The sequence below is a fragment of the Thermobia domestica genome, chromosome 12 (assembly GCF_964235325.1).
Source record: "Thermobia domestica chromosome 12, izTheDome1.hap1.1, whole genome shotgun sequence".
Taxonomy (NCBI): Eukaryota; Metazoa; Arthropoda; class Insecta; order Zygentoma; family Lepismatidae; genus Thermobia; species Thermobia domestica.
In genome coordinates, this window is record NC_137465.1 from 109,698,393 (window position 1) to 109,717,999 (window position 19,607).

General features: G+C 38.3%; 1 protein-coding gene across 2 annotated transcripts in view; it reads left to right on the forward strand.

Annotated features, from left to right (window-relative positions):
- Positions 1 to 19,607, forward strand: part of Fur2 (furin-like protease 2) — a 1,527,485-nt gene that overhangs the window by 15,789 nt on the left and 1,492,089 nt on the right. For both annotated transcript variants that reach the window (XM_081733991.1, XM_081733993.1), the window contains exon 2: positions 9,201 to 9,450. In XM_081733991.1, the coding sequence (XP_081590117.1) occupies positions 9,232 to 9,450 (219 nt within the window). In that variant the 5' untranslated portion in view covers positions 9,201 to 9,231. The remainder of the gene's footprint in view (positions 1 to 9,200; positions 9,451 to 19,607) is intronic.

Below are 19,607 nucleotides of genomic sequence, written 5' to 3' on the forward strand. Positions count from 1 at the left end.
TTTGCCCGTCTGGATCCCTCCTGTGTTAACGCAGAAATCTGAAAAAAAAATCTGATAAATACTACGCGGTAGAGTGAATGTTTGTGCAAAATTTCGATCTTCTAGGTGTAAAAGTGAGCCTGCCATAAAATAATGATTTAGTGAACATTTCTGCGTCTCATGTAAGTTTGCTGAAGCTTAATGTTTATTTTCGTATAACTTCAGTAACGACAGTAAATCTCAGATATGATTCTACAAAGTAGTTACGTTTGCAATTTTGCTGCTGTTAGTGACAGCATCTTTCAGTTGATCTTTCTCTCCTTTTTATTGTTAACAGTTTCCTGTCCAATCTGCTTTCTCTAGTGTAACCTACTTGATGACTGTTGTCCGCACTGGCATATATGCAAAGATTGTTTACGTGCAACAGCTGGGGCTTCAAGAGCGCTTGAAACTCCAACGTGTCAGGTCCATATTTGATTTTAATTTACATTTAATTAATCTGTGATGAGTCTTGTTGGTTTAGTTGTGATCTTGGGGTGTTTCAGGTATGTTGGTGTCTGAGTCGTTAGAATGAACTTATTCTTTAGTGAATTAATCTATTGTTGAGGTAACACTTTTGAACAATGATCCAGAGTTGCGGAATGCTCGCAGAATTTTGGGGATTGCAATGTTAATTTATTATATATATATAATGGCGGATCCAGGATGTGATCAAGGGAAGGGCTTAACCATAGTTTGCAGCTTTATCTAGTGTAAAGTAGGATTGAAGCCCATTTTATATTGTGTATATCTGAGCGTCAAGGGGGTGCTATGGTCCCCCTTTGATCCGCCACTGTATATATAATTTGTATATCTTTCGGGTCCTCGTCTGGAGACGCGAATTGCACTATGTGGCAACGTCGCAGATAAAGAGCCGTAGGTTAGATCTATCAATCTATCAATTAATTACATCGATTCTTGCCAGATGACAGTTAAAGTCATTAGGCGTTGGCACTAGCACCACTTATTATCTTAACAGTCGATGTAACTGTTTGGTGGATTTGTAGAGCAATGCTAATGGTTCCAAGTTAATATGCGATGTTGCCACATAGTGAAATTTTGATTCCCCATAGCGGCTGTAAGAGGCCTCTTAGGGCATTCCATCATATATTACTTTCGCTTTATTTTGACCAGTAGAATAGTGCTCTGTGGCCCATGACCGCCAGTTTTAGGATACCTGACATATAAAATTTTAAATACTATATATGAGATGGTGTTGTCAACACTACGCTTCGACCACCTTTATTAATACCAATACCAGCCAGGCTTCGACCAGCTTGATGAGCCCTATTTGAACTCCGCCCCCACAAGGGACGGAGAGCTCCGTCGTGGTTATATAGTTAACGCACATATCTTGGCGCGGGAGACCCGGAATCGATTTTCGGCTGAGCTCATGTGGTTCTTATTCCACATTAAGCTGTAGGTACATCTTTGAAGCAGTCCCGGTGCTGAAAGTGAGGATAAGCCCCAATCGACAAAGGTACATCTTTGAAGCAGTCCCGGTGCTGAAAGTGAGGATAAGCCCCAATCGACAGAGGACTGAATACTTTGAAAGAAGTTCATTACATATCAAATCGCATGTCCCTAATTAAGTGGTGGTATTTTGAACTACCAAAACTCAACGAAAGTAATCTATTTAGACAAGATATCGAATTTTTGTTTGTTTATTTTTGGAGATCCTCTTATGTCCTTAATATAGCATCAAAAATATAATGATGTAATGCATAGAAGAACGCTTGTTCTCCCTTCTAAAAAGTCGTAGAACGTGAATTTCATCAAAATGTTGAATGCAATAATGACGTAAGTCCTGAATTCTCTGTTAATACAGACTTGAACTTATCTGTTCAGACTCGGAACAGAAGCACAAGAACAACACTTCGTTTCTTTCTTTCTTTTTCTTTTTTTCTGGAAGTGCTCTCTGCTCTTGTAGTTGCTCCAAAAATGGAACGGAAGTAGTTTTCTATAGAAGGCTAGATTTTAATGTTCTATGGATAAACGAGCAATGCGGAATTGAAATTTTCACCATTTAGTAGAGTAATCATGATGCTATTTAATTTTCTGATGAAATTCACGTTCCTCAGCTTTAGAAGGATGTGAACGGGTAATATGAAGGTAATTTATGACTTATTTAGATAATTTTGCCATTTCGTTCTCATTGCTATCTTGTAGTGCTGTTGAATTTTTGTGACATTTGCGGTTTTCGGTTTTTGAGAAAACCGGTTTTCTGAAAACCGAAAACCGCAAATGCGGTTTTCAAAACCGAAACCGCAAAAGCGGTTTTCAAAACCGAAACCGCATTTGCGGTTTTCAAAACCGAAACCGCAAAAGCGGTTTTTAAAACCGAAACCGCAAAAGCGGTTTTCGAAACTGAAACCGCAATTGCGGTTTTCAAAACCGAAACCGAAAAAGCGGTTTTCAAAACCGAAACCGCACATGTGGTTTTCAAAACCGAAACCGCACATGCAGTTTTCAAAACCGAAACCGCAAAAGCGGTTTTCAAAACCGTAACCGCAAAAGCGGTTTTCGAAACTGAAACCGCAAAAGCTCTTTTCGAAAGCGAAAGCCGCCCGAAACCGTGTTTGCGGTTTTATAAGGGATTGCCCTTTTCAAAGCAGAAACAATGTTTGCTGTTTTTAATTACACCTTTTAACAATTGTGAAAGCATCTATCGATCGAGACAAATGAATTGATTTATATGTGTGTTTTAACTTTTTTTTTTTTTTTTTTTTTTTTTTTTTTTGCTCCAAGGCTATTATGGTAATATGTGCAGCACAGTGCGAAAGGGATAGTTCGATGGTTGTACAAGTCACAGTTAAATTAGGGTTGCCATATTTTAAAATCAGAAAAGTGAGGGTTTTAAACCGTAAGTATTGATGTGAACTTCCGTGTTACAAATACTGACCTGCGATCCTTAGTCCTTTTTTTTTTTTTTTTTTTTTTTTTTTTTTTTTTTTTTTTTTAGTTATTTCTTTGATGACACTTCCAATGTACTTTTCGGCTGCAGGGAAGCAAACTGGATCCCACCTGATTTTTATATATTTTGTAAAGTAGACCACAAGGTACACGTATCTGAAGGAATTTTGACATTCCGAATTTCGGAACTCGAGATATTCGAACATAAAGTGAACACGGAAGCAAACTAGACCCCAATTGATTTTTATATATTTTGTAAACTAAACCACGAGGAACACGAATCTGAAGGAATTTTGACATTCCGAATTTCGGAACTCGAGATATTCGATCATAAACTGACCAGGAAGCAAAAAGGACCCCATTTGATTTTTATATAGTTTGTAAACTGGACCAAAATGAGCAATAATCTGAACGAATTTTGACATTCTGACTTCCCGAACTCGAGATACTAGAACTTATACAGTAGTTTTATGTAATATGTAAAAAAGTAACGAAGAAAGTTTTGTCGCTTTTTGACCTATGACTTAGAGCATTGATATATCACCTAAGACGTACCTGGAAGATCAAAAACAGTACCCATCAGTATCAATGACTTTCTGCCAACGTTCGGGATGGGCATGGATTCCTTCGCGGTAGAACTTGGTTTGCCGTGAAGCGAAGAAGGTATCAAGTGCATTTAGCACCTCTACTACGGAGTTGAACTGGAGTCCTCTAAAGTGAGTGTCCAAGGAAAGGAACAGGTGATAACAGGACGGTACAATGTCCGAACAGTATGGCGCATGCAATAGTGTTTCCCATCCAAAGCGTAGGATGGTGTCCCGGCTCATTCTAGCTATGTGGGGTATAGCGTTGTTCCGTAACGGGGGAACCCCATAGCGATTGAGAAGTGTTGGCTCCAGGGTTTTGAGTTTTTCTTGAACACGGCTCAACTGCTGACAGTAGACAGTTGCATTGATGTTCTGCTCTGACCACCCGGTAGCAGTTCCCGATGCACGATGTCGTGAGCAGTCCACCAAACACACAGGAGGACTTTCTGCTGCATTGCTGATTTCAGCTGTTTTGGAACCAGTTCATGGGATTTTAACCAATGATGACGACGCCGTGGAGCTTCGTACGGGACCCACTTCTCAACACATGTCAACATCCTGTCTAGAAATGGCTCCTTCCTCAGACGAGACAGCAAAGAATCACAGGTGTCTGCACGCGTAGCCTTCTGGCCCGGAGACAAATCAGTGCTTCCCAAATTGATAGAGGTGCTGGCGAATGGTTTCTCCACTAACTTTGTATATTAGCCCCAGTTCCTCACATGTCTGTCCACAGTTCGGCTCAACTGCTACCTGAAGATCCTCATTTTGTACATGTGTTGGTCTTCCGGCACGTGTGGTGCGTCTTTCGTGAGTGTTTCGTCACCGTTCTTAAACTTGTTAAACCACCCTTGCACTGTCTGCGTAATCACGACACCTTCACGAAAGGCCTGAGGTATCTTCCGCTCTGCTGCAGTGGTGTTCGATCCAAGTTTGAACTCGTATAGCATACACGCCCTTATGACGCTGTGTGGAGGTTCCATATTCACTCAGTCCTTACACAAATTCACGTTGTAACTGAACTGCCACAACCAGGTAGAATATTGGATATACCCACACCAACAACTGACCTTCGCCTTATATCCATTCGCATTCAACTCACGGTATGAAGGTCAATTGAACACAGACTTCCACAAAAAGCGACAGAACTTTCTTGGTTACCTTTATATATCTCACAGGACATAATATGTTTCGTATAGAGAATATTGTGTTGTTTCATATAGATAGATAGCGTCTATATTAAACTTTAAGTTTTAATATCTCGAGTTCCGAAACTCGGAATGTCAAATTTCCTTCAGATTCGTGTTCCTTGTGGTCTAATTTACAAACTATATAAAAATCAGGGGAGGTCCAATTTGCTTCCCTGCATCCTACTTTTCAAACGAAACAGTTTTCCAGAGTGTACATTTTGCTTCAAACTGAGTTCTGCCCTGGCTAAGAAACGTAAATTCGCTTCTATAAGAGTCTTAAAAGTTACACTTGAAATTGTCGTTCGGCATTCTTGTAGCTTATGAAGGCATGATTAATTCAAGTATGTTTGTCACAACATCTACAAACGAATATTCATTCGTATAGAACTTCCAATACATTACATTAAAAACACATGAACTACACAAAGAAAACCATTGTGCATTAGAGCAGATCTCTTATTAGCAAATGATTCTGCACACGCGCACTGCTCAGATAGCCCAGAGCCTGAGCCTGAGCCCGAGCGCGAGTCCAAATTTAACTCAATCGCGATTGAGATTGTCAGAGGTGTAACGGTTTACGTTGAATGTACCATACCAACTAAGTCCTCTTAGATTTTCCTCCAATCCCAAAAAGCGGGTGGTTTTTCGTGATTAAAATATGTTTAAGCGGGGGACGAATATAGAACCTGAAAATCGGGTGGTACCCGCTAAAATGGGGTAATAAGCCAACACTAAGCTCAATAGAAATGAGGTATATCCCTATACACATGCAACTCATGAAATTCAATTTGAAATATCATCCACTTAGACAGACATCTTTTATATTATTATTACTCTTTCCCCTTGTTTTTAAAAATAGTACTGCCACTCTTTCTTTTGTTAACAAAAAGGCACCACCTCCCTTTCTTAATAAAAAAGAAAAAAAGAAAATCTCTATCTCAATACACAATTTTATTGTTGATTCGTTGCCACTCCGATAAATGTGAATGTTGTGGTTTTGCATGTGTTGACTGGCTTATTATCGCAAGTCCCAGACACCTGCAGTAGTTTGTTTATACGTGAAGGAAACACCGATCATATTTTATTCTATCTTTTTACTTCCCAATAACGATAGCCGTGCCTCTTTGAGAAATTGCAACTTATTTTTTTATTCTGCCAATTGTAAAAGTATATTCACCAAAAATTTTCCCACACTTTAAGACATTTTAAGAAAAAATATCTTTTTTTTCCTTCTGCAAATTTTGATAATTTTTTCCCTACGCCGAGGGAAATTTCCCTCCATCTGGCAACTGTGAGCCGGAGTGGGGACAGATTCTTTGCTGTTTTCTCGTCGTTACTTGATATTAGTGCTGTCGTATTTTTGTGACATTTGCGGTTTTCAAAACCGAAACCGCAAAAGCGGTTTTCGAAACCGAAACCGCATATGCGGTTTTCAAAACCGAAACCGCAAAAGCGGTTTTCAAAACCGAAACCGCAAAAGCGGTTTTCAAAACCGAAACCGCAAATGCGGTTTTCAAAACCGAAACCGCAAAAGCGGTTTTCAAAACCGACATTTCGGTTTTATGAAATTTCACTTTTTTCAAAAACCGGTTTTCGGTTTTTTCAAAAACCGATTTCGACAGCACTACTATCTTGAAGGCAAAGGAGTACGAGCGATCCTGGGTTCGATTCCCGATGAGGACACTCAGTCGAAAAGATGTGAAAGCTTTTTCAGTCCAGTCACCTTGAGTGAGGTTTTCCTCATTCACACCAGGGAAATGCCGGGATAGTATCCAACATAGATATCTCAGCCCGTTTTCTTTCTTCCTGGTGGCGCGATGACTCAGTGGTAGAGCGTTCACCTTCGATGCTTGGGGTCCTTGGTTCGATCCCAGTTCGCGCCGTGTGGACTTTGTGGTGGACAAACACCGTGGTCGTGGTTTTTCCCGTGGTTTCCTTCCACTTTCTTCATTCCGCCATTCATCTCTCATCATCACCATCACTAGCCTAACCGGCACAACCGTGGGTCGTAAAACTTAAAGCTTTTTCCTTTCTTCCTTCAGTTTTCTCGGATAGTGTGATCGCCGAGGGACTTCATCCCTCATACGTAACGCGCTGCCATGGCCATACGTAGATTCCGGATGCCCAGAAATCTGATTCTTGACCCTTGAAGGCAAAAGTGACATTAAAAAAAAAAAAAATACTTTTTGCCTATCTTTCGATCAGGCTATTGTGCGTACCTTCTATTCTTAGTAGACTGCGGGCACGGCAGAAAACCTCTGCGCTGCGAGGTGATCCACGCCCTGGACGATTTGTTACGTTTACGTTCCACTGAATTGTTTCACAGTTCAAGAAATGTCTTTGGGTGGATATAGAGCTGAATAAAATTTTAGTAAGAAATGTTTTCGCATGACAAATTGAATACTCGGGTTCGATTCTTGATAAGAAATCTGGTGTCGCAACGTCAGACTTGAACGTACAATCAGCATGCGAGATGAATATTTTCCCCAGGGATGAGGGGGATGAATTTCAAGCATATACTATAATACGAGCAATTATTTTCTTGAACATAAAGAATATCTTTTCCTTGTGAATAGGTAAATATTTCAAGAAGTAACAGTGTGTGTCTAACGATTGCAAAAAAGTTGAGAACTGTTTTAACTCAGATATCTAGTTTTTGTTATTTTAAAGATTGACTACTCAATAAAAGCTCTTTTTTTTTCTACCTTAATAACAATCCGAAAAATTTTAGGACAGAAATTATCCCTATCAGGGACGAAAATTTTCTTCCTTAGTGAGGATTTTTTTTTTTCTCAGAGGAAGATATCCTTGCATCTGCACATTTCACAGACACTGTTAACAACAAAAAAACATAAACACCGAAATAGTGCTTTTTTTTTTTTAAGTTAAGAAAATCACTTTACTTCTAGGCATTCCTAATTATTTTATAACGGATGAACGCCATATCCAAAGCTTTTATGAATCTTGATCAAACTTTCATCTAGAAATATCAGTTTTTGTATAATTTCTTGTTTTACCTCCTCCTCCTAATGAAACTTGGCAATACAATGTTTGAAAACTTTTCGAAAGAGTCAGATCCTTGACTGTTTATTTCATTCTGAATGATCTCATCCTATATTAACAATATGTTCTATTATTCTTTACGTATTTTTTCTGTGTTCTATATTCCATTGATATTGTTGTACTTATATGCTTTTAAAACCTCTTTTACGTACCGTATTATCCTTGTTACCGACTTTCACAAATGCACTCAAAATATCAACGTTTTCTTCATTCTACGAATCCCTTCTTCTTTTTTTTTTTTTTCAACTTTAAATATTACGCCGACACCTTCATTCTAAAAGCCATACATTACGAATTACGAGCTTTACATTAAGGAGAGCTAGAAAAATTGCTGCTAGGCAGCCAGTGAAATGTAATCTGTGCTGTTAGAGAGTTTTAACAGAATGAGATTTGACTGATTTAAAAACAAAAAATTAAAAACCTAGTGGGGTTTTCTTAGTTTAAAAAAAATTCTGCATTAGTATATGTCATGGAACACGCCTTCCTCTATGTTTGTTCAGCAGCAATATTGTATAGGAGAGCTCATAAACTTTAAGTTGAAATCCAAATTATGATTAAGTTTTGCATCCGATACCTTTAGTCACTTACCTGATTATTGGAACCTCTAACGAACTCATGTTTTCAATTGCTGCATGAAGAACAGGCACGGGTCTCGGAGGCGAACCTCTGATCTGTAGTGAAAAAAGAAGTTTGTGTAGAGAGTACATTGTGTCCGTTTTCTGGGGATTTTATCATTTTCCTTAAGATTCTCATTCCATTATCATTCGCTCCAATATACAATTCATCTCCTTTAGCCTGCAAGCCATAGCCGCGATCTACCAATCTAAAAGTTCTATTTCGTTTTATTTTCCTAGTAAGACTTCAGCGTTTTACCTTATTCCGAGTACTTCGTAGTCGAGTAAGTAAAGTGCTTGTTTTTCGCATATGCGACCTGAGACGCAAATACTGCTAGAAGCTGAAAGATGTTTCAATTATACTTTCATCCTTACAATTTGTATCCATAATATAAATTACTCTTGTTAAAAGCAACTTACTATTAAAATCGTTTAATAGCTTTTTGTATACAAGTTGTATTTCTAAAGCGCGACAACACTTGTTGCCCTAAAAGATACTTGAACCCAAATTACTTAAATCATTAGATAAATAATAATAATAATAAATGTGAGAATCGTAGGGTTACTGTCGTGAAAATCATACTTAGAAGACTTACAGTAACAAAACATTTTTGTAAAAAATCGAACTATTAGATGGAACGTAGAACAAATGCTATAAATAAACTAGAAGCCCATTTTATTCTTCCTTAAAATTCTGAAACTGGAAATAGATTGAAGGTGTTGGTATGTTTGAAGTTTGTGATAATTTCCTCTTAATTAATTAATTTGTATTTACTAGTTTATGCTTTCATTCTTATTGTGTTTTTATTTTATTTCAGGTTGACAGAGAACCGTAGACAGTCGTTTGAGATGAATCTATGTGTGAAAAATTTATTAGTCACGATGAATTTTGCGCGTAGACTTAAATTGTTGCTGGTAGCGTGTTTGTTCGTAGTGTGTTTTCCGGGTGGACATAGTCGTCAATCTAGGCCTACAATATACGTGAATCAATTCGCCGTTCATATACCGAGTGGACATGAAGCTGCAGAGAGACTTGCATCGAAGCATGGCTTTAGGAACATTGGACAGGTAAGTCTTTTATTGTTATTATTCAATTGCATACTTTATAAATTATCGTAGTATTTATATTAGGAGTTGAGGTTGCAAACATCCAAGAGCCATGGGAGTTTCTTAGATGATTCTGTAGTGAGGTGCATGTATTTTTTCGTCTGGAATGAACATCTGACCGATATACATTAAGCATGTGTTGTGGCTTTATATGTGTAGAATTGTCAGATGAACTTCAATTTTTTCCCTTTATTCTTGAAGTGCATGGTAATTACCTGAGAAACCAGCTATTTTAGAGTACAATTATTTGAATTAAAGTTAGTGTAGAAAATTTTAGCAATATCGCTTAATGACGTGTTTGACTTGCTGATTTTATTGTTAAGTATAGTTTAATATGTAGGAAATCTTTAAGGATTAAAACAAAGTATTCAGCTATAAATAACATTCGGTTAAAGATTAAGGAAACAGAGCTAGAGTAAATGGCGAGTGATAGACATGTATTTAGGATCACACTGCGGAAATTTAGAGACGCATGGTCCCTTTTGCCATGATGCTCAAAGAAACATGATACATCCACTTAAACTGTATATACACCCTGTTTCAAAAAGAATATACGTATTACAAAGAATTATTTTGTCCAAACTATCGATCGCTGCGCCTCGGCTCGGCTATTGGAGAAACGAATAGATAGTCTAGTTTATATTAATAGCCGCTAGATCTCAGTTGTCTTCTGTTTTGCTTGTTAACCGTCTATGCTTAAAATGGCTACTCCGCAGCAGAAATCATTTTGTGTTCTCGAGTTTGCGAAGTGCAATTCCGTGATTACAGTGCTAAGACGTTTCAGGTTGAGATACCAAAGTGATTCTGCGAATGGGTGGAACATTCTCAGATGGTAACGACAGTTTGTAGATACAGGATGTGTATTTAAAGGAAAGAGTCCTGGCCGCCCTCGTGTTCCTGAAGAAAATGTTGCACGAATTCAAACTGCTTTCCAACGTAGTCCTTCAAAATCAACTTGTCGTGCCAGTCAGGAATTACAAGTGCCGACACAACAATTTGGCGTGTTTTGAGACGTCGGTTTTTTTATGAAGCCGTACAAGTTACAGCTGTTACAAGTTCTGCGTCCTGTTAACAAATGCAAACGTGTGGCATTTTGTAACGAGATTCTAGATGCTATTGACAATGATAACACTTTTGCACAATGCATCGTGTTTAGTGATGAAGCGACTTTCCGTGTTAGTGGTCAGGTAAACAAACAAAACGTTCGAATTTGGGGCCTACAGAATCCACATGCAGTCATTGAACATGTACGAGATTCGCCCAAAGTCAATGTGTTTTGTGCGATATCCCAATCATCTGTTTACGCCCCAATCTTCTTTAATGGAAACACGGTTAACAGTCAGTAGTATCTCGCTGTTACAAAACTGGTTGTTTCTGAGGCTGCACGAAGACAACTTCATTTTTCAACAAGACGGAACACCCTTCACTGGAATCGCCAAGTGCGTGAATATCTGAATGAAACTACCGAACCGTTGGATTGGTCGTCAAGGAGCTGGCGACTTAGTGTGTCTCAGCTGGCCTCCATGGTCACAGGATTTGACACCCAGTAACTTCTTCCTGTGGGGTTTCGTTAAAGACAACGTTTATGTACCACCACTCCCACAGAGCCTGGAAGAGTTGAAGAACCCGATCCGTACTGCCATAACATCAGTGACGCAGGACATGCTTGCCCAAGTATGGGAGGAATTTGAGTATCGATGTGATATTGTTCGTGTCGCTGATGGAGGACATATTGAACATCTGTAATTTGAACTTTGAACTGTAATTTGAACTTGAGAGGTTCGTAAATATGTGTGTAAAATTTCATATTCGTATGTCTCAGTTTAATAAATATATGCATTCGAAATACGTATATTCTTTTTGAAACAGGGTGTATTTACCTACGCTCTAAAGTTTGCTGCTTGCTGTGACTTGCGTCTACATGATTAATGTACTTATTTCATTTATTTTTCTCGCAAAATTTTCCTTAAATGGGATTTTCCAGCTCTTAAGGCTTGGAACAAATTGGCATTTAATAATCAAATAATTCGGTAAGTACAAATCAAAATAACTCTTCGTGAAGCTGAAGTATATTATTATTATTATTATTATTATTATTATTATTATTATTATTATTATTATTATTATTATTATTAAAAAAGTTCTCGAATTAACTTCAAGAAAATTTAATGTCATCTTTCCTCGTATTACTTCTTGATTCGTATTTTCCGCTCTGTTCGAAAAATAGGAGAAAAAGAACTTCGTTTTTCTTTTCGTATATGTAAATAGAGAAAAAATATAGTAAAATGATTGCTCTATGCGTTTGGCTAAAAGCCAATGCTGTTGTCGCTTATATATTGGGTGTTTCGAGATTTCCTTCGGATTTCAAACGGAGACGTATCAGACTGAAATAACTGATCAAAGGTTCTTTCAAACAGTCATTTCCGTAATTTCAAAATTGCTCATTGGCAATCTTCATTTAAAATGTCTTGAATAATCATGAATCGGAACTTTCTTTTAGATTGCACATATAAAGGAGTTTCAGCATATATTTGTTTTAACATTTCTCAGAGCCAGAGGTCTGTAGTCATCAAATCTGCAGACCGTGCAGGCCAGGAACTAGATCCCCTACAGTCGGATCCCTCTTTCGCATATTGGGTGTCCAGATAATGTGTCGTGGTCGCCTGAACGGCAGGGGCGTCGTTAAGGGGGCTGTAAGGTGGGAGCCTCACCCCAAAGTTACCAGTTCCTTAGCATGTTGGCAAATCAAAATACCTAGTTGGCATTTTGAAGAATACCGTTTTGTTCAATTGACTTATTTGGTTTAACATTTTCTTAGCTACCCAGTTGCTGTAAATTATCATCAGTTCTTTTATAGATTTGGTATAAATTTTGTGTAGTTTCCTATTTTGAAATAAATTGATATAGATATATTCGTTTAAAGCTTCTTTACTTGTTGCAAGTGATCACACTTTACTTTTGTTCATTTGATATTCCTAAACATTTTGAGGAATCTTTAATGAAAAATCGAGAAATTGTACCACTGACAAAAGTAGAATAGAGGTGGTGTGCAAAATTAAAGCAAAGTCAGAAGAGTAATTTCGGTGGCAGGTACGTTGGACGCAAAAGCATTTGATACAAGAGCGTATACAAGACAACAGGCAGATTGTGGAGAAGAGAATAATAAGAAATGATATTAATAAAACAACAACAAAGCAGTGATTGGTTAGTATAATCTTTTTACTATGTATAGTATTTAAATCTGACAAATTTAAGAGTTTTCTTTCTAATAGTAAAATGTCAAAGGGTAGTAGATTTTGATACCAGAGTGAATATATTGTGTAACTCTGTCTGCTTTTTGTGTAAATAAACCTTTCGCTTTGAAACAAAAGGTGATCACATTAATATATAGGACAACAATAGCTTATTTCTAGGGATGGGCATGAGCCAGTTTTCTTTGAAACTCAACTCGTCTCGAAACAGACATCTTTGAGCTCGACTCGAGAACTCGGTTCGAAAATTTTTCTCCAACTGGACTCGAATTCGGATCAGGTTTCGAGTCGAGCCAAAGCGAGCCAATTCGAGTTAAACCCTCTGGGGTGTAGTTCTAAAAGTACTCTCTTCAAGTATCCTACATAGACAATATAATTATCAATGATAATACTACAACAAATTATTATTATTATTATTATAACAACAACAACACCATGTATAACCATGAAAGGTAGGCTGCTTGTATCTTAATACTGAAGATAAGTTGACTGTCGATCTCGGTCATCGAGAAGTCTTTAGGAGGCAAGGACATCGGTCGTGAGGTTCTGGGTTTGAGTTCTGGAGGAGCAAGTATTCGGGTTCAAGCCAAAAATTGTTAAAAGTAATAGGGCACCGGCCAAACATGTTCAAAACTGCTCGGCCCGGGTTTAGGTCTCGTGAACGGCTCGAGCGGTTCGTCTCACAGCTCATTCACTATCGAGCCGAACCGAGAAGTGGCTCGAGCCAACAGGTCAACCAACTTAACTGGCTCGAACCGATGACTCATCCGAGCGGAACCGAACTGAGCTGATTGCTCACCCAACTCAGCCGGTTCGAGCCGTCGACTCAGTTGAGCTGAGTCGAACCGAGCCGATGGACTAGTTTCAACAAAGCTGGCTCGAGCCGATGGCTCACATGAGCCGAGTTAGTGGCTCATCCCAACCGAGCAGGCTCGAGCCATCGGCTCAATTGAGCCGAGTCGGTGGCTTGTCCAAACCAAGCCGATGGCTCATCCCAATCAAGCCAGCTCGAGCCGTTCTTTAAAACTGGAACAGATCCGAGTCAGTTTATATCACTACCCGGGTTGGGCTAAAAAAATTGACTGTGCAGGTCTCAGCTTTGATGGTAAGAACTACATACTTATATTGGTCCTCACGACATTTGAGACTGTCTCTTTATAAAAATGTATTGTCTTCTCGTTATCGAGACGAGACGAGACACAAAGAAAGTACCCCATAAGATGCATTAGAAGTACGAGACGGGATGCACCCCTGTCGTGAGCAACACTAAAAGTATTCCACATTACTGCTTACATTTCTCATGGTTTTCGCTTTCTAGTCTAATCAGGCCATGATTTCAAAACAAATTATAACGAGCTGAACAAGCGAGCCATTTATCTAACTCGACTCGACTCGTGCCCATCCCTACTTATTTCAGTTCTGTTTTGCAGTAAGACTTTCTATTTACATGGCTTTTCGAGTAGGGGAACTGAACAAAAGTGTGTTTTGGGAATGGTATCACCAGTGTTTTGCGTAAGGGGAAGGCGAGCGGGGCGACAACTCCGGGAGAATAAGTAAAGGGAGCCAAAAAACGAAGAAAAAGAAAAAAATCTTGGAATATTACTACTGCGTACTTAATTTTTTTTTTTTTTTCTGCTTTAGGAAGTGGTCCTATAATGTTACTCGTGTTAGGAAAATATATGTGCACATATATAAAATGGAAGGAAAAAAGTAATAAAAAGTGCTCAAAATCAAGGAAAAGCAGGGTGTATTTTTGAAAATTTTCTTGCGTTTCGCGCCAACCATGCGGCTCGTCTGTCGACCTTTCTCATATGCGCCTTTGGCGTGGGAGACCCGGGTTCGATTCCCGGCTGGAGCTCATGCGGTTCGGATTTCACGTTAATCAGTAGGTTCACGTCTCATATAGCCTCGCTGCTAAAAGGGACGCTAAACTGAAATCCACTCCACTTTCTCATATGCGCTGGGGCGCCGTCGTATACTCTCGCCCCGGGCACTGATTTTCCACGTCATGGCACTGGGGGCACAGTAATTTTCTGGGGGGGTTGTTTGATGGGGGCAAGCTACAAGGGATGAGTCAAGTCATCTTGTTGCTTCCCCTGTAAACCTAAGTACATGATACCAAAAGTCATATTTTGGGGGGGCCAAACAATACGTCTGCTGGTTAAAAACATAGACCGGTGTGTGTTTAACTTCATTTTCATACAAGTATGTAGCCTTTCCTACCTTATTTTTAATCCCGTAGTTGCTTCCTTCGGAATGTTAAACAAAAATTGCAATTCTTCTGTTCGTTATAATATTTATAAGTCAAAGCATTACGTAACCATTGTATGTCACTTATGTAGCTCACAGAGCCGCAACTATGGGGGAGCAAGCGAGGCACGTGCCCCGGGCGCCTGGTTGGAGGGGCACCTAAAAGAGAGGTTACATATTAGTATTTTTCTTGTTGGTATTTAATACTTTTCATCAATGTGCGAAATCATGAAATCGAAGTGGGAGGAGACTGGAGAACAGAAGAAACAATGTTCTGCGCACTTCTCGTGAGGATTGGCTGGCGGGGATTACCTAAACTAGCCATGAGTAGTCAAATTAACAGTTATGCATCGTAGGTGATGATAATGATCCTGAGTTGAGGTGTGAAATTGGACTCGAAATCGGGGGGGTGATCGTATTCGTATCTCAGATGGGGCATGGAATTGCACGAATTTGAAAATAAGGCTGCTGTAAAGTTTTCCACAGGGTTGGTAAAAGTGAGACTAAAAGTTTCGAAACACTTGGCAATTTTTTAAATCAAGACTTGGCATTTTTTTTTTTTTTTGTTTTTATCAAGACTTGACAATTTCAAGTTTCATCCCTCCCCCCAATCTTGTAATGTTCGCTACGCCACTGCTGAACGGTGAAGTGAAGGATTTCTTGTTTCGTTGTATCATGCAAAAAATGTAGAATATACAAAATATTGTGTATTCTGAATTAATTTAAATCCAGCATTGTGACATTTTGTATCCGATGAAACACCATTTCACAAGATTCCAATGGCTCAGTGGTAGAGCATACGCCTTTGGTGCGAAGATTTTCTGACTTGACCTCAGATTATGTTTATGGTAGAGAGTATAGTCTTCGGGTGACTTTCCCGTTCTCTTTTAATGTCTTATTCTATTAATACTTGTCAGTATCAGTTACGTGGGTGTATGATCAGCGCCTTTTAACTGGTAGGACATAATTGTTGGAACTTAAAATAAGAACTACTTTGTTACGTTCTACAGAGGTTTGTAGCACATGTTAAGAAAGGCATAAATATTCAATCTTTATCTAGAAATATTTAGATTGTTGTAACATGTTCGTACAGTTTATGCCCCAGGTGTTAAATTGGGGTTACGTAGCAATGAAATACAGTATATTAAAGAACTATGGAGATACCGGAAGGTTCACGAATAGTTTCGTGAGCGAAAAACTACAAACATTTTGTTGGTTTGCCAGTTTAGACAGTGATGATAAAGCTGTTCTTGTAAGAAATCTGGACTACGTAGCGAGGTAGAGGTTAAGTGTGTTGGCAAATACTCAAGCATCCTCCTTTCACTTTGCATGCGCTATTGACTGGGCATAGTTAATACTACGTGATGGGAGATTTCCTAAGTAAAGGCGATAGTAAAAGAGACGTTGGAATATCATTCTTTGCTTTGGTTGTTGTATTGGAGCTTCTAATACTTGTAATGTAATGTAGTTGGCATTGAGTTACAATTCATATACAGTGTAATTGTATGTATGTCCTTTGTTCGTATTTTATGTCAGGGAATCAAATATCTAATCATAATTACATTGCGTGTTATTTTCTTCACATATGTAGTGTGATGCCGAGAAGTGTTTTTATTGTTCATATTTTACGAGAAGACAATATGGGACACATTTCTATCTTTTCATGTAAGTTTCTATAGTGTGTATGTGGTCTTTTTTTATTATTATTACACAATACAATTAGCGTGTTATTTCGTAAGAATGTTTTTCTTCGCCGTGGTGCTATTTTCGTAAAACATGCCATATTGACATCACGAGATCTGAAGATGGTGTTCGTAAGACTTCCTTTCTCTCTGTCAGTAGATTTTCTATTAATAAATGAGCCAAAGAAAAGTGAGGAGGAGCCCGCAAGAATCTAAAGCCAGCTGAGTTTCGCGTAATCATTTTCTTAATTCTTTTATCGTTTCTAGACTTCTCTTTTATTATTATTATTATTATTATTATTATTATTATTATTATTATTATTATTATTATTTTAAGTAAGGATTTGAATTGTCAGTTCTGAATATGGATCTGTGTTTTTCTGGGTGTTTTCTCAGAAGACAGATTTTTGTCTACTTACTTGATGTAGCGAGGCAAGGGCCACTTAGTCATTCTCATAGCTAGAATGATCAGTTTCTTTCTGTATTATTTTGTGGATACCAACATTACATGTCGTTTTGGGGACACTGGATAATGACACTGAAAGTGCTTGTGAACACAAAACTTTTACTTTGCAATGAATTCTTAAGCTTTCAAAGCAGTTAGGTCAACTGAGGACAAAATTAAGTGAGTATGGTTAGTGAGGTATATTATCCTGTAAAATGTGTCACAGTTTTGGATCGCTGCAATGGTGCATTATTTCAATGTAGAACAAAACTTGTCAGTGAGATATTCGGTCGATGTTTCTTTACTGTAGGAAGTAAGCGCTTCTTCAATGTTGAACAATGTGATGGTTAGTCCTTTTTGCTCAAGATCAGTGCAGGTTTTGATGGAATAAAAAACTTTCTCTGTAGGGGAAGCCTGGTGTAATTCCTTTACTGGAGGCGAAGTTGAGGTTACCACTTTCTGTATTATATTTTTGTTTCTGAATTGAAAAGAGGAATCTATTGCGATAACAGTAGAACATTACTCATTAGTTCAGTTCATTGTGAGAAGAACTTTAGCAGTTATCATTCGGAAGGTCATTTTTGGCCCAGTTGTCGAGGGACAGAACGTAATGTGAACTTGAACAACTGCTAATTGGTTGGTCTTTCACAGTTCTTCGGCGGTACCTTGTATAGAATACAGTAATTCTCAATAGTTTTCCATCTATTCTTCCATTACTAGGGGTTCAACGCGAGTGATGTTGCGTGGTGGTGACACAATTAGAGCATCCAGACCTTAACAAATTCATCATTCCCTGGTTCCAATAAATTCGCGAACCCTCTTCCGAACAGTATCGGCAAGGGCATATCGAAAACCTTTTAGGTTCAGGTAAAAATTGTTATCAAGACATGTTCCTCTTCTACAGTGAAATCCATCATTGTAAGGAAGTATCAGAAACAGCTTCCTGTCACGGAAGAGGGGACACAAGTACCTTTACTTGTGAGACTGAAGTTTGGTGTGTATGAAAGTCGGAGTCTTTTTATGGCTTTTACACAGTCACAGACAATTTGATTTAGTTCACTTTCTGGTGCTGACAGTTTTTTTTTTTTTTTTTTTTTATCGGAGAAAAACTAGAGCATTCCGGGTCCCTCCGGATGTTTCAACTTCATCAGGAGGTACTTGCCTTTAGTCAGTCGGTTCACCCTAGTTTTCTCCGCATGACGTACGATTTGTAACGAATGTACTTAGGAACAACACGTCGGATGGTTGCCTTGTCAACCTGCAGTCCTCAGGCACGACCCTGCATGGACTTTCCAAGATGCTGATCGTTGGCAGCTTGTACAGAACGAATCAATTCTGTCGCCCTGATAGTGTGCGAGCGACAGTTCGTTTCCTGTCGGAAAGGGTGGCAGCATTACCCCTGACAGCCCCTAGTTCTCTTCTAAATTTGAAAACTAATGACCGGGCGACATTCAGAAATGCAGGAACCTCTGGATCGGAGTGATCTGCAACCAAGAAGACGATGGCATCATGCCTCTTCATTTCGTGGGTTAGCCGAAGTTCCTACAAGTTTACCTACAAATGTACGAATACAGTGTCACCTACAATGTGTGTTCTGAAATACTTGCCGCAGCCTATATGTCAGGAATAAATGTTACGATTATTATTATTATTCGCAGAGGCAAGAAACTAGTGTACTGTTGTGTTCTGAGTTGATAATGTTCGGGTGATTTTTTCGAAAACGGCTCTTTCCTTGAGGCTAAATAGCTATCATAGGCAGCTGTGGCGTAGGAGATCCAGTTTCAGTTTCTGAGGCGAGCTTATGCAGTGTTTGTATAGTTCCACGTCTAGTGTGGCCTTAGTGCTAGAAAGAAACGTTAAATTCCAATGAATCAATCGAAAAGTGTGTAATGACTTTGTTTATAATTCATATATAAATGTTCTAAATCTCAAATTATCATAATTTGTCTAAAAGGATCAGTTGTCCAGAGGAGATGAATTCTTTGTGGACTTGGAAAGCAAAAGAGCAAAGTATTAATATTTGATAAATATGTATTTAATTTAATATCCCCTATTATAGCGTTATTGTTTTGTTTTCCTTGTAAAAACAAGGCATACTTTATTGGAAGATAATGAGTTCTATTCAAAAGATTTTCGTGGGTATTGCTGTAAGGATTTTGTGTATATTTCGTAAATAAATGTTATGTTAACAGATATTCAATATGGTGTAATACATTTTTCTCAGAAAATTCCTGGAAAGGTAGTTTACTGTGGTGAAAAATGGTGTTTTTCAACTCTGATTTCATAAACATTTCATTAATAACCAGTAATATGGCATAATTCAGTTTTAAAAAGTACAGGAAGAGTATGTTTTCTTTGTCATAAGTTTATACAGCATTTTATTAACATTAATGTAATATGTATTATTTGTTTATTTATTTTTAAAAATAGGAAGTCCAAAACGGCAAGGTTTTGTTTCTTTGGTGTTTTGTAAACTTTGCAACAATTTTG